Source organism: Typopeltis vanoorti, chromosome 11 (genome assembly GCF_054136105.1).
Source record: "Typopeltis vanoorti isolate ZY-2024b chromosome 11, IOZ_Tvanoo_1.0, whole genome shotgun sequence".
Classification (NCBI taxonomy): Eukaryota; Metazoa; Arthropoda; class Arachnida; order Uropygi; family Thelyphonidae; genus Typopeltis; species Typopeltis vanoorti.
Window position 1 is genome coordinate 62,053,773 of NC_143559.1, and position 23,495 is coordinate 62,077,267.

General features: G+C 35.5%; 1 protein-coding gene across 1 annotated transcript in view; it reads left to right on the plus strand.

Moving 5' to 3' along the window:
• Positions 1–23,495, plus strand: part of LOC150101658 (uncharacterized) — a 321,244-nt gene that overhangs the window by 260,480 nt on the left and 37,269 nt on the right. Inside the window, exons 15-17 of the mRNA XM_090399849.1 lie at positions 4,182–4,241; positions 15,873–15,993; positions 23,365–23,457. Of these exons, the coding sequence (XP_090255975.1) occupies positions 4,182–4,241; positions 15,873–15,993; positions 23,365–23,457 (274 nt within the window). The remainder of the gene's footprint in view (positions 1–4,181; positions 4,242–15,872; positions 15,994–23,364; positions 23,458–23,495) is intronic.

Sequence of the window (23,495 nt, forward strand, 5' to 3'; positions counted from 1 at the left end):
AAATTAGAACAAATGGGGATAGATATGATACTGGTTAAGTGGATAAGAGGGTGGCTGCTGGACAGATATCAAAAAGTGGCATGTGGAAAGGCAGAATCGAGGCAAAAACAGATGACTAGTGGTGTGCTGCATGGTTCAGTGCTGAGACCATTGCTGTTTGTACATAAATGATATACGAAATAATCAGAAAGGAATTATTGCTGATGATGCAAAATTAGGTACAGTAATAGTTGATCAACGTGATGTGGAGAGCTTGCAGGACCATTTAAATAGGCTGTCAGTATGGGCAAAAGATAATGAGTATATCAGTTTAATGTCAAGAAATGTAAAGTTATTTTGGTATAAATAGATTACAAGCTGTGTATCATATTGATGACACTGTACTCCAGGAAATAGATGAAGCCAGAGATTTAGGGGTGTTAGACAGAGAGTTAAAGTTTAGAGGACATATTGCTAAGGTAGCTCACAAGATTACTTGGCTATTGAAGAACACACTAACAAGTAGAGATAAGGAAGTTGTTATTCCTCTTTATAAGGCTTTGATACACCCATATCTGTATTACTGTGCTCAAGTCTGATCCCCAGGGTTTCTTGGGGATCTGGGAGTGGTGGAGAGGATTCAGAGGCGACTGACCAAGATGGTGAGTGGTCTGTGGAATGTTCCCTATGATGATAGATTGAGGGTGTGTAAATTGTAGAAGTTGGTTGTTAGGAGAAAAAAAGGTGATATGATAGAAACTTTTTTAAGTTGCTTAAAGGTTTTTATAGGATAGATGCAGGAAAAATGTTTCGGCATTTTTAGGGAGACCAGAACAAGGGTCATCTTGGAAGTTGAATCCATGTGTGGTTAGGGGGGGAGGGAGTGTGAAGACTAGATTTTTGGCTTGGAGAGTTGTGAATGAGTGGAATGGGTTGCCAGAGTCAGTTGTAAGTGTTTTGCCTGTTAATGAGAGGAAAGGTATAATACATTGTGTGGATAGATGGGTCTCCTGCGATGAGTCTTTGGACTCCATGGAGGTGCCCATATAATAATAATAATATATAATAAAGAACATCATAGTTCTTAATAGGTTTAATCTGTTTCAGAAGATAATAATAAATTTAGTTTAATCCTTCATCCAAGTGTAAGCAAATGAAGTTGGTGCCTGAAGTATCTTCAGGACTGAGGCAACTCGTGGTAAAGGTGGACCAAGCTCTCATCACTACTTGTCTTAGTATCTCACATAATGCAAAGCACATCTCCTTGCGGATCCAGACCGGTTTCGATCTTTATTGAATGTTCAAGTACAGGTCAAACTCCAAAAACTCAGCATTGTTCCCCTCAGTAACAGGCTCACCCTGCCGCTGAGAAGAACATTCAATGTTGGCTCTACCCCCGTGATAGGCTCACCCCACCACTGAGCAGAGCCACTCATATGTCATTTGAGGGGTAACAGCAACAGCCGTGCCTCAGTTAACTTCATGGGCTACAACATTGCCATTCATCCAAGTGTAATATCCAATTGTAAGCAAACAAAGTTTGCGCCTGAAGTATCTTTAGGACTGAGGCAACTCATGGTAAAGGTGGACCAAGCTCTCATCACTACTTGTCTTAGTATCTCCCATAATGCAAAGCACATCTCCTTGTGGACCCAGACCGGTTTCAACCTTTATTGAATGTTCAAGTACAGGTCAAACTCCAAAAACTCAGCATTGTTCCCCTCAGTAACAGGCTCACCCTGCTACTGAGAAGAACATTCAGTGTTGGCTCTACCCCCATGACAGACTCACCCCACCACCGAGCAGAGCTGTTCATTTGCTCATATGTCATCTGAGGGGGTAACAGCAACAGCCGTGCCTCAGTTAACTTCATGGGCTACAACATTGCCATTCATTACTCCCACCCACCCAGCAATCCAGGACCTGGCTGACAGCAACAGCTGAGCCTTAGTTAAAACTTCATGGGCTACAGCATTGCTATTCATCACTGAAGCTTCCAACTGGTTTCGACCTTTATTCAGGTCTCGCCAGTGGGAGCCAGACCCAGAGATGGTGATACTAAGGTGGAAGTAATGGAGAAATCTTATTTACCTATACGAGTTGCTAAAAGGTGTCTCACCTTATTATTAAATTACTCTGGATTTAGAGAAAGATGTTGGAAGTTTTTTCCCACTTGGTTAGACATGACTTCTCCATTACTTCCACCTTAGTATCACCACCTCTGGGTCTGGCTCCCACTGACGAGACCTCAATAAAGGTCAAAACTGGTCTGGGTAGTGGCCCTTCCCTTAATGCATAGCATTATACATGTCCACAAGAAGATGTGCTTTGCATTATGGGAGATACTAAGACAAGTAGTAGTGATGAGAGTTTGGTCCACCTTTACCACGAGTTGTCTCAGTCCCGAAGATACTTCAGGTGCAAACTTTGTTTGCTTACACTTGGATAAAGGATTAAACTAAATTTATTATAGTCTAACCAAGTGGAAAAAGATTTCCAACATCTTTCTCTATAGCCAGAGTAATTTAATAATAAGGTGAGACACCTTTTGACAACGTATAGTAAATATGACTTCTCCATTACTTCCACCTTAGTATCACCACCTCTGGGTCTGACTCGCACTAATGAGACCTCAATAAAGGTTGAAACTGGTTGGAAGCTTGGGTGATGAATGGCAATGCTGTAGCCCATGAAGTTTTAACTAGGGCTTGGCTGTTGTTGTCACCCAGGTCCTGGGTGGGGGGATAATGAATGGCAATGCTGTATCCCATGAAGTTAACTGAGGCATGGCTGTTGCTGTTATCCCTCAGATGACATGTGAGCAAATGAGCGGCTCTGCTCGATGGTGGGGTGAGCCTGCCATGGGGTAGAACCAACAATGAGAGTTCTTCTCAGTACAAGGTGAGCGTGTTACTGAGGGGAACTATGCTGAGATTTTGGAGTTTGAACTGTACTTGAACATTCAATAAAGGTCAAAACCGGTCTGGATAGTGGCCCTTCCCTTAATGCATAGCATTATACATGTCCACAAGGAGATGTGCTTTACAATATGGGAGATACTAATACTAAGTGATGAGAACTTGGTCCACCTTTACCACGAGTTGCCTCAGTCCTGAAGATACTTCAGGTGCAAACTTTGTTTGCTTACACTTGAATAAAGGATTAAACTAAATTTATTATAGTCTAACCAAGTGGAAAAACTTCCAACATCTGTTCCAGAAGAATTTCCAGAGTTCACCAAAGAAGTAATTGAATAAATTATACACTTAAAATTACATAGGAAAAGAATAATGTATTTAATATGAAAATACTGTATTTTTTCATATATAATTTTATGTATGATCTATTCATTATGTCTATTAATTATATTAGTATTAATAACAGATTCTCCATATTAGTTTGAATTTCAGACCCCATTACACCTAGAAAACAAATACCATGTTTGTTAAGGACAAGCTTCTCCCCTGTTGTTTACTGAATTTTATTGGATCACTTGGCCTTACTTTCAAATCTGCAGACATTCCAAGATTTGTGTATATGGACTTTATTTGTTTCCTTCAACTTGAGAAGTCTGGCCTTATGAAAACTTAAAGAAAATGAAAGGGCAAGATAAAAGTTCTCTTAATGAAATGATCATTTTCAAGATAAAGATTTTGTTTGCTTTCAAATTTTAAGATATTCTCTGTCATTTGTTTCTTTGCATTCATCCTAATAAGTGTTCCTCATATGGTTTCTATGAGAACAACAACTGATCATGTGATATTTACTTTTATTCTGTTATTACTTCCAAGTAATCTGTCCTGATGTGTTATAGCACCTAATGCAAAATAAATCTTTAAGTTAATAGACATCTCCATTTGTTATTTATGTAATCTGGAATATTTAGATATAACATGTTTAGGAATTAAATTACTGTACGATTAAATCACTTAAATTCCAAATAATATAAAACCAAGGAACTTGATACTACTGATTGAGAGCCAAATAAATTCTTTATATTTATTCTATTAATACAGGAGAATTAGGTTTGCTTATCTTGAGCATGATTTGAATCAGTTTAAACTGTTAAGCACGCAGTTGTGTAATATCATGGTTACTTTATGATAATGTGTCATCCACACTAGAATTTTTAAGATTAAGTTATAGCAGTTTTGTAAACATAATAAAATTATGTTCCTAATATATTTTTTTCCCTTTTTTAGGATAATTCTGTAACCCTGCTGCATTATATTGTGAAGACATATATGAAATTATTTCTCAAGGTAAGATGAAAACTGAATTTTAATAATAAAAAGTTTGCTGGAGTAAAAAAAATCTTAATACCAGGTTTGAAAGAAAGCTGTTGCCAGTATTATTATTATTATCTGACCTCCATGGAGTCAAAAGATTCATCATGGGAGGTCTATACTACCTCATGCTGAAAGATCATCAAATTGCACCTTGAACCCATTCACAGTTTCTGCACTCCCCACACTTTCAGGCTATGCATTCCACTCACCAATAGCTCTCTGTGCAAAGAACCTTCTTCTCATTCCACTGCTCACACCCTCATTCTACGGCTTTCATGGATGGCCTCTATTTCTACCCTTGCCACCCCTCTACTCTATGAAATATCTTCTCCACATTAATCTGGTAACAACCTCTCACCAAGTTATATGTCTCAGTCATATCACAAGGCTCTGTAAGCCCCATTCCCTCAATCTCTCCTTATAACTAACATTCTATAAACCCAACACCAACTTAAACCTTCTCTAGATCTCCTCCAATATATTCCCCTAAAAACCAGGTGATCTGTACACAGTAGCCTGATCAAAACCTTATACAGGGGAACCATAACCACTTTGTCTTTGCATGTCAATGTCTTCCATATTATTGCTATAATCTGTTGGGATGTTCTTACAATTTTAGCAATGTGACTCCTAAACTTGTAGTCTCTGTCCACCATCACTTCCGGATCTCTCATCTCTTCTACCTCTACTTCAAAATTTCTCCATGCATACTCTGCATCTCAACCTAGCCTACCAAATTGCAACATTAAACTGATTGCTCCAATCATTTGGCCACTTACATAGTGTATTTAGATCCTCTTATAAGGCCCACAACTTCTGCTCTACTTCTCATAGCCCTTCCGACCTTTGCATCATCATCAAACAGATACACATCTTCAGTTAAGCTGGTCCCAATGTCATTAATGTGAAGTTAAAAAATAAAGTATACGTTTAGTGGGGAAACTTTGAAGGAGGTAAAGGAGATGAGAGATCTGAGAGTGTGGTGGACAAGGACCCAAAGTTCCAGGATCACATTGCACTGTGAAGTTGTCACATTGGGCAATGATGTAGAGGACTTTCATGCAGAAATAAAAAGGTTAAGGTTCTATTGTATAACACCTTAATCAGGCCTCATATGGATTAATGTGCACAGATTTGGTCATCTGGTTTTCATGATAATGATGAGAATATGTTAAAAATGGTCCAGAGAAAATTCACAAAGATGGTAAGCGGTCTTTGGAATATGGGGTATGAAGACAGATTGAGGAAATGTAATTTGCAAAGTCTCGTAAATAGGAGAGGAGTGATACGATCGATACATAAATTAGTCAGGAGTTGTTACAAGGTTAACATGGAAGAAAGTTTTCGTAGAATGAGAGGGGGGAGGGAATTAACACAACAGACCGTATTTGGTCTGAACCCAGCGTGTTCTCTAAGTTTCTCTCTTAGTCTCTTCTCAAGTATGCTTGCATAAATCTTACCTGAATTTGATCTTGCGATCAGTTTTCTGAATTACGCTATGTAGTCACTGTTTCTTTCTCTTTGTTAGTCAGGCCTAAGAGACTTTATAGAGAAATGTAATGCCTGCCATATCTACCTGAAACTTTTATGATTTCTCTCTCTCTCTCTCTCTCTTTTAATTGTAGAACTGCCCCTTTAACTTTGAGTCCATGTTAAATTTACGATTTTAGTTATCTTTGCACACAACTCATGACACTCTAGCCAAATCATTCAATATATTCTTCAGATTTTGTCACTGGGTTTCCAGGATTTTGTTCTTCAAATTTTTTCACTCTTTTCTTCAGTTCACTTCTGAAAGTTGCTCACGTTTGATTCCTTTTAAAAATTTGTGCATATTTTTTTTTTCAGTATTATATTCCTTTTGCTTATACTCAAAACTAAATGGTAATCAATTAAAATATAAAAATTTAGATTTAAATTAGATTTAAAATCTAAATTTATCCTAAGTTTATATTTCTACTGAAGAAGCATACTCCTAAAGGTATGCAAAAGTAGAATTAAGGATTTATAAACATCAGTTATTTTATTTATATGGTTTCCACATGGGTAATACTGGCATTCTGTTAACATGAATCCAAACCCAAAAGTCTAAGAAGTAAGTGTCTTCTTTTTCTTGAAATTTATTATTTTTAATGACCTTGAGCCTGATTACAAAGAGAAAGAAAACAGTGACTACACGGCATAATTCAGGACTGATCACAAGATCAAATTTCTCTCCATATACAGTTCTGATGTGTTATACCTTTCATGTATCGAGTAATCTTAAAAGAAGTTTTCAGGAAAAGAAATTGTAGACATATTGAGGACCTTATTTAAAAATTAATTTAATTTTTAAACTGCATTTCAACATTATGTCAGAGCCTTTCTGGTATCATTTGGACTCTTAACAACCTAGAATAAATACCAAAGGTACCATTGGCTAGAAAATACTAGATATGTGTAATTCAGATTCTTGCTGAGAATTTTACTTAATCCTCTTCACTTCACCTGGGAGCATAGGTCTTCCACCACCATTTTCCACCGCACTCTGTTTTTTTCTTCTGCTTTTATTTGGTTCCAGTTTTTATTAATACTTGCTATTTATTTCAGTATTGTTCTTTTCAATGTTTCTTTTGGCCTTCCCCATCTTCTTTTACCCTGTGGGCTCCAATCTAGAGCCTGTTTTTAACCATTATTATAACTTCTTTCCTCAACACATGCCCCAACCACCTCCATTTCCTTTTGCATATCTGTTGCAACATGGGTTTCTGGTTTGTTCTCTGCATAGTTCTTCGTTTGATATTTGTTTTGGCCATATATTCCCAGTATCATTCTTAAACACTTATTTAGGAAGACCTGGACATTGCTAACTATTTTTTTGTTTAACATCCACGTTTCCAATCCATACATTAGTATTGCCTTTACATTTGAGTTAAATATTCTCATTTTAGTTTTTATAGACAAGAATGTTTATTTTATAAATATTCTTGTTTTTCCAAATATTTCCAAGTTGATTGAAAGTTGAATAAGCCAGCTGTTTCCTTCTATTTATATCTTCAGTAGTTTCTCCTTTTATTGATACTATTGAACCAGGGTATATAAACTATTGTACTTCTTTAAGCAATGTTTCTTCTATTGTTATTTGTTTATTTTGCTTTGCATTTATTTTCATCAACATTGTTTTATTTTTATTTATCCTAAGACCAGCTTTTTTGGCTGTTTCTGCAAGTGTTTTTGTTTTTTTGTTCTATATGTTGGCGTTTTTGTGAAAGTAAGCAGATATCATCTGCAAAATCTAGATCATGGAGTTGGTTTTGACATAACCATTGTAATCCTGTCTTCATCACCCAGTCTATGATAATTAAAAACATAGTAGGTAGAGGATACAACCTTGCCTTACTCCTGTCTTTGTTTTAAATGGTTCTGAGAGGGTATTTCCATGTATTAATTCCTTTATTTCAAAATCTTCATACATTTTTTTAATTATTCTTATTTTTTCTGGGAGTCCTATATCTAAGTAGTTTCCATAGGGAAGATCTGTTTACACTATCGAAAGCTTGTTCAAAATCAATAAAATTTAAATATAAGCTTGCCTGCCATTCCAGTGATTGTTCTATGATAATTCGTAAAGTAGCAATGTGGTCGATGCATTATCTATTGGCTCTGAATCCCGCCTGTTCTGGTCTTAGTTGTTTTTCTATTTCTCTTTTGATTCTTTCTAATATTATCCTTTCTTTTAGTGTTACACAGTGATCAGCATTCGTTTTTGAAATTATGGATTCTACAACCGTGTTAAAATAACTCTTTGTATTATCCCGACATTTCGATCTTCATATCAAGATCATCATCTGAGCATACATAAATATACAAGACAAGCTGCATTACATTTCAAACTGTAAGCTAGAGAAACGATTTGATCACATGATACTCACTGGCATGACCTCTAGTGAAAAAAAAAAATTACATCAAGCTAGATTTAATTTATGATTACATGAATAAACATTCTTGCTTACAGATGGTTTTTCCTTCCAGTAACAGTGACGTCCTATTTCTATTATTATTGAAAAAAAAAAATTATTTATAAATTACAACATGAATAAACATTCTTTCTTATAGATTTTTTCTTTAACAGTGATGTCCTATTTTTTAGTATTAAAGCTGTTATTTTAGATTTAGGATCCTGGATTTTCTACAGTCCTGTTTATAGTTGTTCTTAGAGAGGAAGGATTTGTGGGACGAATATATGCCTTCCATATGTATGGGATTTTTAGACCATCATTGTTGTTTAGATTGGGGTGGTTGATAACGATCTCACAAGCTTCCTTAAATTTGCATTCATACCATGTTTTGGTGTGAAGTAGACAACTAGTGCTTTTCCAGTCAATTCTATGTAAGGTGTTCAGGGCATGATCAGAAAGGCCAGCTTCACCATAATTATTATATTTGATGTGTCATTTATGTTCTTTTTGTCTGATTGGAATTGTGCATCCTGTTTCTCCTATGTATGGTATGTTGCAGGTGAGGTAAATACAGTATACTCCAGGGTGGGCTAGCAAAGGGAGTGGGTCTTTGGATGAGTTGAGTAAGCTTTTTAATTTTGCAGGAGGTTTAAAGGTGGCTTTGAGGTTGTATTTTTGTAGTACTCTGTTTATTTTGTCTGATGTCCCGTGAATGTAGAGAATGGTTATAGTTTTACTGTAGTCTGGTTTGTCTTTGTTTTTTATTGAGGTCTTGTAGAGAATTTTGTTAATAGTGTTTTGGCTGTATCCATTTTTTTGAAAAGTATTGCTGATCACTTTAAATTCATACATTGTTTTTTTCACTAGAGGTCATGCCAGTGAGTACATGTGACCAAATCATTGTTTCTCTAGCTTATGGTTTGAAATGTAACGCAGCTTGTCTTGTATATTTATGTATGCTCCAGATGATGATTTTGATATGAAGATCAAAACATCGGGATAATAAAAAGAGTTATTTTAACACGGTTGTAGAATCCATAATTTCAAAAATGAATTTCTGATATTATCCTTGCTAGTATTTTACGTATAATATTCAGCATTGTTATATCTCTCCAATTTTTGCATTCAGATAGGTTCCCTTTTTTTTGGGTAATTTAACAGTATTCCATTCCTTAGGCCACTCTTCTTTCTGCCATATCTCATTTAGTAAGGGATATAATATCTCTGCTATAAATTTTGGATTTGCTTTTAGTATATCACCTGGTATGTTATCTGCTCCTAGTGCTTTACCTGTTTTGATTTGAGTTATTGCTTTTGTAATTTCTATTTTTGTTATTTTGTTCAAAGGCTCTGGTTGCCATCAATCATTTCTTGAAATTTCTCCGAAAAGAATTCCACCCATCTATTTATCTGTTCTTTTTTATTTAATAATAGTTTTCCTTCTTTATTGTATATGGAAACTATCCGTTTATTTCTTTTCAAACTTAATTTCCTTGTTATATCATACAACTTTCTAGTATCATTCAATGTGCAGCATCCTCTGCCTCTTGTGCTAGATTCTCTATGTATTTTCTTTTATCGTTTCTTGCAGTGTTCTTTTTATTTCTTTGTTAATTGCTCTATATCTTTCTGCTTGTTCTTGTTCAACATGTTTGCCAGTCTGTAACAGTTTCTTTTATTCTATCTCTCTCCTCTATTTTTAATTTAGTGTTTTCTGATATCCGTTCTTTGTCTGTATTAGTTTGAAATCCTAATATTTTTTCTGATGTGCTTATTAGTATTTCTTTAATCTTTGTCCATTTTTTCTCTATGTTATCTCCTCCTCTTTTTTTTAAGTTTATCCCATTCATCCTGTAGAGTTGTAAATTTATTTCCAATCTCTTTGTTTTTGAGTTTTTCAGTTCTAAAGCTCTTCCTATTGTTCATCGTTTGTTTATTATTAAATATTTTTACTTTTATGGTAGCTGTTAGGAGAAAGTGATCTGAATATGCTTCAGCTCCTTTTTAATTCTGACATCCAGGAGTAATTTCCTCCAATTGCTTGTTATAAGTGTATGGTCTGTTTGGTTCTTTGTCTTCCTATCTGGTACTATCCGTGCCCATTTATGTATTTTTTTATGTTGGACGAGACTCCTTCCTATTACAAGCTGGTTGAACATACAAAAGTCTATAAGTAACACTCTGCATTGTAATTTATTTCTCTTTCTGCATACTTTCCATAAGTTTCTTTATTAGTACTATAATTTCCGATCTTAGCATTAAAATCTCAATTATAAGTTGCATATCTTTTTTATTTGTTGCTTCTATACTTCTCTGTAGCATGTTATAGAAATTATCCTTTTCTTCCTGGATCGCATCGTTTGTTGGTGCATGTATAGCAGTTATTGTAATGTTCTGCTTGCCAGCCTTAAATCTAGCATTTAGTATTCTTTCCGATATGGGGTTCCACTCCATTAGTGTACCATGAGCTTTCTTTGTCATCATTAGTGCAACTTCCTTTGTGTGGTCACTCTGGGAACCAAAATAGATTAAGTAGTGACCAGAGTTTAATTTGATTTTTCATCCGGTATCACATTTTGGAAGGTTTCAGTTTGCATAGCATTTTTTTTTTCTGGGACCGAGTTGCTAGCCCTGTGCTCAACCATCCCCAATAAATGGGGATGGTTGAGCACAGCCTCCATGGATTCGGTTGACTCACTGTGGGAGGTTCATTCAACTGACAACATATTTATCATATAGAATCTTAAAATCCTTAACACTCCTTGCATTAACAACACATTCTGGTAATGCATTCCATTCACTGACAATTCTCCATGCAAAAAATCTATCCTCACACCCCTCCCCTCCTCACCACACCTTTACACAACTTCCAGGAATGACCTCTGGTTCTTCCCCTCTCACCATCTACTCGTTTTATAATTACCTGTCTTCCTCCTATCCACCAAACTCTGTAATTCACATTTCTTCAACCTCTCTTTCTCTCCATAGCCTGCATTCCAAAGTCCTGATACTGTCTTAGTCACTCAGCTCTGAACCCTCTCCAATGTCTCCACATCACATTGAAAACCAGGTGTCCAGATCTGTGCGCAATAGTCCAAGTGTGGTCTTACCAGTGCCTTATACAGTGGCACAACCTCTTCCTTATCCTTACATGCTAGAGTACTTCTTATCATAGCAGCACTATGATGTGCAGCCTTTGCAACACTAGCAACATGCCCTCTGAACTTCAGTCTACTGCAGGGGCGGCTCGTTCATAGACACGGCAGAACTGCAGCACCCCCAATTTTTCTCGATATATAAATATATTTATTAATTTATTTATATTTGCTTGTAATATTTAATTTTATCATCAACAATCCTATACAATTCTCTTATTTTGTATAAAAAATAATAAAAATCCATCTTGTAGCACTTAGGAGGGCGAAGGATGCTTGCAGCACTGTGTTTACCACAGTGTCATATTGCTACGCATGCAAGCATATGCACATCATAGTGAGATGCAAACTATTAGCGTAATGCGGCACTGTCCGTCATGCCATTCCACTGTTGTTTATATGCAGTTTGTGCCAGTAGTGGAGTGTTCGTAGTGCTTATCGTGGATAAGCACTACGAACACTCCACTTTGGATATTACAATTAAAGACATAATATTTGTTATAGTTTTTATTTTAGAACATTATTAGGGTTATGATAATGGATTTTATTTTTAAGTAATTTTACTAAACTGTATAATTTTATCGATAATAAACAATATTTTTTCATGAAATAAAACAATAAGAATATATTTTATTTTTAAGTAATTTTGAATTATACCAAACTGTATAATTTTTTCGATACTAAACAATATTGTTTCATGTTTAATTTTTTTTAAATTTTTACCATAATTTTGATATTTTATCCAAACATGTGTACACTGTACTTACAGTGTGTATGTATATTTCGAAAGTTGCAGCACCCCCAAGATTTCAAGCCATGAGCATTCTAATCTCATTCCACTTCCTGCAGTACAGCACTGCTGATATAGTATGCAGCCTTATATTTCTGCACTCCAAAATGCAACACCTTGCACTTATTTATATTAAAACTAAAACCCCCACTCCTTTGTCCAAGTAAAAAGTCTATTCAAATCTTCCTGAAGGGAATTAACATCAGCAGTGCTACTTATAATTCTTACCAACTTTGCATCATCAGCAAACAACTGAAGATCCCCAGTCTTTCCACATGATGTATCATTTACAAACAAGTTAAATGATAGGAATGATAGGGCCCAAGAACAGAATCCTGGGATATGCCACTGGTTACTCTCCTTTTTTTGACACACTGCTCCATCATACATAACTTGCTGGTATCATTTAGAGAGCCAATCTCTGATCCATCTAACCAATTATATTCCCATCCTCTGCAGCTTGTATGCTAACTTATCGTGTGGTAATCTATCAAATGCTTTTACAAAGTCTAAGAATATCACTGTATATGATTCTTCCTTATCTAACACCCTTATCACCTTATCATAAAATGCAAGTAAATTAATAAAACAGGACCTGTCACTACCCAGACCCGGTCGAAACCGATCTGGGTAGTGACCCTTCCCATAATGCATAGTCTGCAAGATGTGCTTTGCAGTAGGGGATACTAAAGCAAGTGATGTGAAGTCATTAGCTTTTTTATACTAGTTGCCCCAGTCCAGAAAATAGTTCAGGTGCAAACTTGTTTACTTACACTTGGATAAAGGATTAAACTGCGTATATAATTTCTTGGTATCTTTAATTTATAGTATAACCAAGTGAAAAAACTTCCAACAAGACCTACCCTTTAGAAATCCATGCTGACTGTCATAAAGAATGCTATGTCCATCAACTCAATTCTATTCTATTCCTTACCAATCTCTGCAACACCTTGACCACAATCACAGTTATACAGACTGGCCTGTAATTGGAGACTTCTGTCTTAGAACCATACTTGTGGTATGGTACTATTTTGCCTTCTTTCCACTCCTTAGGGACCCTACCCACTGCAAGACTAAACTTTTTCTTTTCATATTAAATAACCAGATCAGAGGCATAGGTAGGCAGAAATATCAGATTTTTCTTGTGTGTAAATGTAGTCTTGGTGGTTCCTCTATTCTGATAAATGTAAATCTTTATATTTGACATAATAATATTTGTGGCTTCTCATGTGTGGGATGATATAAAAAGAAAAAGTTTTCATGAGCATTTTGGTAGATATACTTGGAAATGCAGTAGGAGTGAGGGTCTTATTTTCTCCTTTACTAAAAGGAGAAAATAAGGAAATTATTTTATATGAAATTAAAATGAAATGTTAATATGAGATATGACCGGGCTATTTTTCTGAAAACTTCAATATTTTTTGGAATTTCTATTCGATATAAAAAATGATTGTATAAGGGTTAAAATAAGATTAAATCAGATTTGCTGATGGAAAAGAGTATGTTAGTGTTTATCCAAAATGAAATTGTATTTTAAAATGTTTTCAATAATTGTTTGAAGTCTCAAGTTTTGCAAAGATATCTTGCAGTGGTCTTTGTTTGTAGCAAAATGCCAGTGGTTCTATTGGTAATGTTTCTTGCCAACAGTGTGTTTTATGCTAGGTGCTGTGCGTGCATGCATATGTATATATTGGTCTATGCCATTACACTAGCTCACTTATAATACTGTGTGATATGTTTGCAAAATTTGTCAGTGGGATTCACATAAAAAAAAAAAAAAATTCAGATGGGTCATAGTATCAAAGAAAGGTAGACAGTCATTTATGCATAAAATTCATATTATAAACCGATTCTTTGTTATGTATCTAATTTACTTGGGCTAGATCACATGATCAATTAATAAAGATGTTGCTCAGTGGTATAACTATTCTTTTTTTTTTTCCCTTTTGAGGAGAGAAAGATAGAACTGAGAATGACCTTCTCAGAGTGCTATATGTAAAAATTGGACAGTGTAGAAGCAGTAGTGAAGAAGCACTACTTCCTTTGCTACTCCCTTTGCTACTCATTCTCTATTGTTTTTACAGTTCTTTGTTAATGCTGATGATGCTAGAGAGAGAGAGACCAGTGAAACATTGGAATCCTTGTTTAAAAATTAAATTAGTTTGTAAATTAATTCTTCACACGTGGAACCTCTACCTGTAATCCAGTTTCTTATGATCAGAAGGGACTGTATCCAAATTTTGTAGAAATATTTCACATTTAATTAGTGTATTAAATGTTTATTTTTATTTATTTTTTTACAGGGCGAAAACGTGAATAATTTACAGTTTTTAAACAGTTTGTTATTTATATACGAGGGTGGTCTGAAACATTCTCGGCCTCGACCATAAATGACAACACTATTGGCAAGATTTTTTTTTTTTTCTCTTACTTGGTACATCTGTCATAAGCATCCATATGAAATTGTAAGTCATTCTATCAAGTAGTTTGCTTTATACAGCTGTCTGAAGCAAAAGTGTTGTCTGTATCCCTTGAAATGGATAAGATTGAGTATCGTGCAGTTATAAAATTCTTTGTAAAAAAAGGTTTAACGCCAAAAGAAATTCATTTGAAGTTTATAAAACTTTACGGGCACTCTTCTCCTTCATTTTCGACAATTAAGAAATGGGCTGCTGAGTTTAAACATAGGCGTACCAGCCTTGAAGATCATCCACATGAAGGACATCCAAAAAGTGTAACAACACCAGAAATCATTTATCAAGTGCATGATTATTGTATTGGATGACCGCCGAATCAAAGTGCATGAAATTGCTGAGACTATAGGCATTTCAAAAGAATGTGTAGGATATTTTTTGCATGAAGAATTGCAAATTAAAAAGCTTTGCTCAAGATGGATGCCACGCTTGCTCACAGCAGATCAAAAATGCACTCGCATGAAAATCTCTGAACAGTGCTTGGAGCATTTTAACAAGAATAAAACTGATTTTGTGCATCAATTTATTACTATGGATGAGACTTGGATTCATCATTACACACCAGAATCCAAACAGCAATTAAAACAGTGGACAGAAGCCAGTTGTTCAGCACCAAAAAGACAAAGTTGGTTCCATCAGCAGGAAAGGTCATGGCATCAGTGTTTTGGGATGCTAAAGGCATTTTGTTTATTAATTGTCGTAAAAAGGGTAAAACAATAACTGGGCAATATTATTCTGATCTTTTAACCAGACTAAATGAAAAAATTCGTGAGAAAAGACCTGGTTTGCAGAAGAAAAAAATCATCTTTCATCAGGACAGTGCCCACAAAGGTGTTTTGGCAGTGGGAAAATTAAGGGATCTACACTATGAATTGTTGGAACATCACCCTATTCCCCAGATTTGGCTCTCTCTGACTTCTCTCTCTTCCCCAAACTAAAACTCTTCTTCACTGGTCAGTGTTTTTCTTCGAATCAAGAGATGATTGCAGCTGTAGAGGGGTATTTTGCAGATCTTAGTGAGAACCACTACAGGGACGGAATAATGGCTCTGGAACATTGCTGGAATAAATGTATTATTCTTAAGAGAGATTATGTTAAAAAATAAAAATAATTTTGAAATTATAAATTTGTTTTTTCATTGTTAGGCCGAGAACGTTTCAGACCAACCTCATATATATTTCATATTAAATCATGCATGCATGCTTCACTATCTTGTTAAACTATAGATATATATGTATATATTTCAGGATGCTACCCTTGATAAAGCCAAACTACCTATTCCAGAACCAAGTGATGTGGAAAGATCTAGTATTGTTAATTTTGATGATGTGGCTGCTGATTTGAAAAAACTATGTTCTCAGATCAAAGGTAAGAATAAATGGCTGTTATTTTCTGAATAAGTGGATGGCTGATGGACAAATATCAAAGAGTGGTATATTGGGGCGTGAATCTGCTAGGTTTAAGGTGGCCAGTGGTGTTTCCCCAGAGATCAGTCCATGGATAATTGTTGTTTAACCTTTATATTAATGCTATTGGAAAGGTTAAACAACAATTATCAGGATATCTTCAGTTGTTTGCTAATGATGCAAAGATAGGAATGGCAGTTAGAGATGCTACTGATATATACACCATTTACAGGGTGATTTGTATAAGCTGGTAGTGTGGGAAAACAATAATGGCTACCAATTCAATGTTAGTAAGTGTAAAATTACGCACTTTGTCATGATGAAATATCCAGTGGAATATTATATCGGTGGGATTATCCTTGGAGAAACTGGTGAGGCTAGAGATCTTGGAGTTTGGTGAAGAGAAAGTTGAAGCTCAAGGAGTCACATAGCAAACAGAAATTCCAAATACAACTTAGAGGATAATTGCAATGTCGAAATGAGCATTGACATGTAAGGATATAGGAGTCATTTTGCCTCTTTGCAAGGCCTTAATACTGCATCTACACTGCTGTGTGCAGATATGGTCTCTGAGGTTCCAGAGTAATAAAGAAGCTGAAAAAGCTGCAAAGAAGAGTTACTAAGATGACATCAGGATTATGGAATGTAGATTCCCCAAGAATAGATTGAAAGTATGTGGACTACAGACACTGGCAGAAGGAGAAGAGAGTTGATATGATAGAGGTTTATAAACTTCTGAGAGGGTGTTGTAGGATATCAGTTGATAAAAGTTTTTATTATATGGAAAGTGGAGAGAGGATGAAGGGGCATCCAGGGAGGTGTTGCATTTTGTTAGCAGATAAGAAAGGGATAAGAGCTAGATTTTTCTCTCACAGAACTGTGAGTGAGTGGAATAGTTTGCCTGTTGAAGTAGTGAGTGCATTTAATGTGAATGGGTTTAAGAGAGGGTATATAAGAGTTTATTTTGTTGATCAATGGCCTTCCTCAATAAGTCCTTGACTACCTGGAGGTTTAATAATAATAATGAATGTTCAGTTTACATATAACTGTTGAAGTAAAATTAGGCAGCAGTGATAGATGTGGTATCATGGTGAGCATATAATGTATACTCTCAATAAATATAAAATCTAAATTTTAAAAAAAAATGCTTTTCACATTAAATATTGATTAGCATTTTGAATCATATACAATGTGATGAAGAACCATCTTTCAAATAATTTTTATTATCATAAAAATCATAATAGACAAATTATATTTGAATTCATTTGGATTCAAATCAAAATGATGCCAAATGAATTCAATCAAATTGAATTCATTTGGCATCAGAAGCCTGGAGAAATTACTTGTTGGTATGAGACTTAATGCAGAGAGTCAGGGAAACTAGATCATCAAGGGAGGAATGGGAAACATGCCTGTGAAAGTTCTGCTATGGTATACAAACGTGATAAAGATATAAATGCCTTTGAACATGGTTATGTATGTGGCGTAGGAGTGGAAAAATATGCTTTGGGTTCGAACCTTTTAAGTATGTCTGGGGAGGGAAAAGAGAAAATTCTAGAACAAGACCAAATACATTGCATATCTATAAGAATAGGCTAGGTCATAATTTATTATGTCTATACACAAATGCCAGGAGCATTAGAAACAAAGGGGTTGAGTTTGTTGCTTTATTGAATACGATGTGGCCTAAGATTTTGGCATTAGTGAAACCTGACTATCAGAATCAGATATGGTAAGTGGGATCGAATGTAACAGATATACTATTTTTAGGAATGACAGAAGAGATAGGAGAGGAGAAGGAGTGCTACTAATGATATCAGATGATTTAAGTCCAGTTAGGATAGAAATACAAGAAAACAATGATGGTAACAATGTCCCATGTAGCGATGAGTTTGAGTCTATTTGGTGTGAAGTGGAGGTTAACTTTGCTAAGATATATCAATCCAAAAGAATGAAATATATGGTGGAGTGTTGCTACAGACCTGACAGCTCAGTTGTAGGGGACAAAGAAATGCATCGCCAATTTAGCCTTATGGGTACCAAGCGAATGATCATTATAGGTGGCTTTAATTTTCCAAACATTGATTGGGTAGAAGAGAAATCTCATGATCAGAAAGAATAGGAATTTATTGAATTGTTGCGAGATAACTTTCTCAAGCAGCATGTGAAAGAAGGAACTCGAGGTCAAAGAGTGTTGGATTTGCTCATAGCATCAGAAAGGATCTCTGTCAAGAATGTGACTATTTTACTACCAATTGGTGACAGTGATCATGCTGTTCTTTCTTGGAAAGTATCTACTTATATTGAAGCTCTGATTAAAACAGGCTACATGCTGAATTACAAAACTGGAAATTATGATCAACTTAGAAGAATATTATCTTTGGTCCCATGGTATCAGTTACTGAATGGAAAAAATGTCAGCAATGCATGGGAATCTTTGAAAAAGTGCTTGAATGAAGCAGTATCTGAATGTATCCCTAGTGTTCGAAGAGTAAATAGGTTGGGTGTGAAATAGATGTGCAGCCTTATTAAGCTAGAGATCTACAAGAAGAAGATGATGTGGAAAGAGTATCGTGAGAATTAGAGTGAGAGGAGTTATGAAATATATAAAGCTCAGGCCAGAAAAGTAACGAGTATTGTGAGAAAAGCTAAAATGGAGTATGAAAAGAAATTGGCCATGCAAGCTAAAGGCAATCCAAAAGAATTTTATTGTTATGTCACAAGCAAAAGAAAAAATGAATGTGGAAGAATAACTTTATTGAATGCAGATGGTACACGAGTGTCGGAAGCTAAGGAGATTGCTCAGTTAATGAGTGTTCACTTTGCTAAGATATATCAACCAGGTGTATGTAGCATGGTGCTATGTTGGATGAAGAGTTAGAGTTTCATGAAAATGAGGTTGAAGAGCTCTTGCATAACCTGGATAAGAATTTGTGAATAGGGACAGATGGAATATCTGCCCGTTTGTTAAAGGAATGCTCAGCTGAATTAGCTAGGTCTTTTACACATTTGTATAACTTGAGTCTCAGCTCAGGAATGATACCACAGGAATGGAAGGAATGTAATATAGTTCCATTGCACAAGGGTGGTGCAAAAACGATGTGTCTCACTACCAACCTATTAATATCTCTGGTGTGGTAGTGAAGATTTTAGAGAAGTTGGTAAGAACTCACATACAGAAATGGGAAGACAAGCATTCTATACTCTGCAGGAAACAACATGGGTTTACTAAAGGAAGGTCATGTTTTAGCAATTTGCTCATATTTTATAACAATGTTACAGCCGAGTTGGATAAAGGGAATGGATACACTACGATAATGTCGGATTTTTCTAAGGCATTTGATAGGATACCACACGATAGGCTTTTGTATAAACTGGAGAATATAGGATTGGAACATAATCTATTGACTTGGATCAGGGGATGGTTAACAGACAGATATCAAAAAGTGGTATACAGTGGGTGTGAATCTGCCAGATTTAAGGTAACCAGTGGTGTACCTCAGGGTTCAGTCCATCTGTACATGAATGACTTCAAGCAGGGTCTATCATCAGATTTGCAATTGTTTGCTGATGATGCAAAGATAGGCAGGGCAATAAGGGATGCTACTGATATTCAGCAATTACAAAATGATTTGAATAGACTGGAAATCTGGGCAAACCGAAATGGCTGTCAGTTTAATATTAGTAAGTGTAAAGTTATGCACTTTGGCGTGATTAGAGTTCCAGCGGCATATTATATTAGCAGGGTTATGCTACAAGAAACTGAAGAGGCAAGGGATCTTGGTGTATTGGTGGATAAGAATTTAAAGTTCAAAGGTCACATAGCAAAAGTTGCAAATACAACTCAGAGGATAATTGCTATGTTGAAGCGAACCTTGACATATAAGGATAAGGAAGTAATGTTGCCTCTTTATAAGGCTTTGATAAGACCACACTTGGATTACTGTGCGCACATTTGGTCTCCCAGGTTCCAAGGGGGATAAAGAAGCTGTGGAAATGGTATAAAGAAGAGTTACAAAGATTATATCCAAATTATGGGATTTAAATTATGAGGACAGATTGCGAGTATATGGATTACAGACTCTGGTTAACAGGAGAAAGAGGGGGTGATATGATAGAGCTCTATAAACTTTTGAATGGGTGTTATAGCATTTCAAATGATGAAATTTTTTGTTATATGGAAGGTGGGGGAGAGAACACACAGGCATCCATGGGAGTTAAGGTTGTTCTCAGTCAAAAAAGGGGGTAAGAGCTAGGTTTTTCTCTCATAGAGCAGTGAGTGTGTGGAATAATTTTCCCTTAGAGGTAATGAGTGCATCTAGTGTAAATAAATTTAAGGGAAGGTATGATAGCTGGGTTGGGTAATTTACAGCCTCTCTCGATGAGTCCTTGACTCCCTGGAGGTTTCAGATAGTAATAATAGTAATAATAATATATTCTTTTAATCCCACAACTAAACATAAGCCAAAATAATTTTGCACAAGAAGTATCTTCACATCTAGGCCACTTGTATATGGAGGATGTTGACTTTTCATCACCTTAATATCCCACAGTGCACTACACTTCCTTTTGGACATGTAATTTATGCTATCAAGTATAATGTTCTTTATAACAAATTGAAAAAACTTCCTAAAGCTTTCTCTGATCTGGAGTATTTTAATAATATGGTGGCGTACTATTCTACTATTGTACATACATGGAAAATATATGATTTCTGTTTTATCCAACCTTGGTATCTTCCTGGAGTCTGGCTCCCCACTGACAACACCTCAGAATTTCAGCAAATTAGGAAAAACCATGGCTTTGAAAATCAGCACTGTGATTGCTGCTCTACTAACTACTCTATGCCTATGATGAACACCCCCTTTACTTTTTCACCTCCATAGAGGTTATAACCAGTCCAGGTTACAACTGTTCTCATAATGTATACTATATACATGCTTGAAAAGAAGTGTGCTTTTGCATTATGGGATACTAAGGCAATTGATGTGAAGCCAACAGCATCTTTCTAAAAGATGATAATGCATTATGTCATTAGGCCTTGAACTATAAATAATTGGTTTGAGAAAGATACATAAAGGGCATTAACCATCTTGAATGGCTGGTGAAGTCACCAGAGATCTCACTCTAATCAAATACCTCTGAGATGTTTTCAGGCATGGCTAAATAAGCTAATCTTGGGCAGACTTTTTCTCCAAAGAAATTTCCATCTAGCAAAATGAAAAACCAGCTTAAGAGAAAACACAAACACACATCACTGATATTCCAGCAAAAAGTTGGCAAAGATAATAGACAAAGATGCAGAAGATCTTTGCCATCTGATATACTCAGTACATATTTATCACTGATGGGTCAGTCCAGTTTGTAGTAATTTCAGAGCAGGTTTGAATATGTTGAGAAGTGTGTCATGGAATTCCATTTCTTTATTGGCATTTATATTGTTTTGTTTTTCTTTGTTTCTTTTTTCTTTTGAGATCTTACAGTCCTTCCGGTTTCAGATTTTCAAATATGCTGATCAAATGCACAATTTGATGTACATTCTAAAGTTGGAGCTATCATAGCATGGTTTGGATAATAATGGGCTAGTGATTTAAAATAAATAGCAGTTCTAGCCCAAGCAAATGTTACCCTCCTGTATTGTGGTATGTTTTTGCAAACAGGACTCTGGAAAACTTATAGAGAAAAAATATTGGTCTTGCTATCACCAGACCACATTTTTCTTTACTTGAAGAAAATGTGTTTTTTACAACTATAAATCTAGTTGAAAATTACTTGGCAGTTGGGGACTTACAGATAGTACATGAGACTAAGCCTGTTGCCACTTCTACTAGATTGTGCATGGATAGAATTCAAGTAAGTTATGTATTGTGCAAGTAGTATGCAGAAACCCACTGTGGAAGAAGACTTGATGCTCTTTATGTATTTATGTGTGTTTCATTTCCACACTGCTTCCTATCCTCTAATTAACTTTTTCCATCATGAAAGACATGAACAATTGTAGTTGCAGATCCAAAAAACCTACCACAAAAGGCAATACACACAAAATCCAACCAGAAAATTGCCAAGACAACAGAAATCCACGTAAAACACATCTAATTTGCTTACTCATCATCTAAAGCACAAAATAATGTCCAGCCCCATTTATAGACATCCAGACCTCACTTAAGATTTCTAATAGAATATCAACTGGCAGCTGGTAATCTCAACTTACAGACTATTGTGAAGCAGTGGATAGCCACTGCTATCCACCCCAAATATCCAAACTAAATCCTATATTATTCCATCCATCACAAAGTACATTTATGGAGAAAAATACAGACCTGGAATTCCTGCTTTTTTTTTATTTATTTTTTTAAAATCTTTCCTGGATATTTTTCCATTTTATTTCATTCTCCAAATTCTGATAATTGCTCTAACTTCTCAGTTATCTGAAATCCAACACTCAGACAGCGAGGTAATCTTATTTGGAGACTTTAATGTTTACAACTTCCATTAGTTCCCTTCTAATTCCACTATCCTATCCAGAGGACATGCCAGGGTATTTGCTATTAGCAGTAACCTAATGCAGAACCTTTACATGCTCAATAGAATATTGGATAATCCTAGCCATATTCTCAACATTGATTTTTTTTCCTTATCCATTTTTCTCTCTACAAGTATACTGAAAATTTTTTTCTTACCCATTTCTCTCCCTCCAAGCATGGTCAGCTATCCATTAGGTGACTCATATTGTAACCATGAACAAGTTTCCTTTTCTACAGAGTGCACTTCCCTGTTTTTAGTCTTTTGGGACTACAGTGGTGCCAAAAGGAAGGCCCACCATGATTTATACTCTTCCATTTTATGGTCTGATTATTGTTTTCAATTTCCCATTCCAAACACATTTTTCTAACTGATTGATTAATTAAAATAATTCTTAATGGAACAAAGCATTTCATTTTAGTCAGAATCCATGTCCACTGTCCAGACCTTGGTTCTCCAACTTTCCAAGACAATCCGAAGCAAAATTTCAGAAAAAAAATTCAAATTCAAATATGTGTCTCTAAAGAGAATAGGATCATATGTTGTATTCACATATTTACACTTTTGGTAATTCAAATATACCAACCAAATATCTAATATATTCTAATGCAAACATATTTGTTTCTCATCTGCTCCCCCCCCCCCTCCTTGCAGATACAATCAAAAACTCCATCATGATATGTGCTGTGTCTGCTGTCACCATAAGATTATAATGTACTGTATTTTCATACTTTACAAATGCTATATGCTACTTCTTTAGTTTACTTTTACACGTGTATTGTTTTAGTAATTTTCAATTTTCTAAACCCAGGATGTGAGCAGAAGGTCAAAATAGTGCTGCAGTCATCAGATGCAGAACATCAGCAGCCCTTCAAAGACAGAATGGAGGAATTTTTAAAACAAGGTAGCATTTTTTTTTTTATATTTTTGCATGTTACTGAT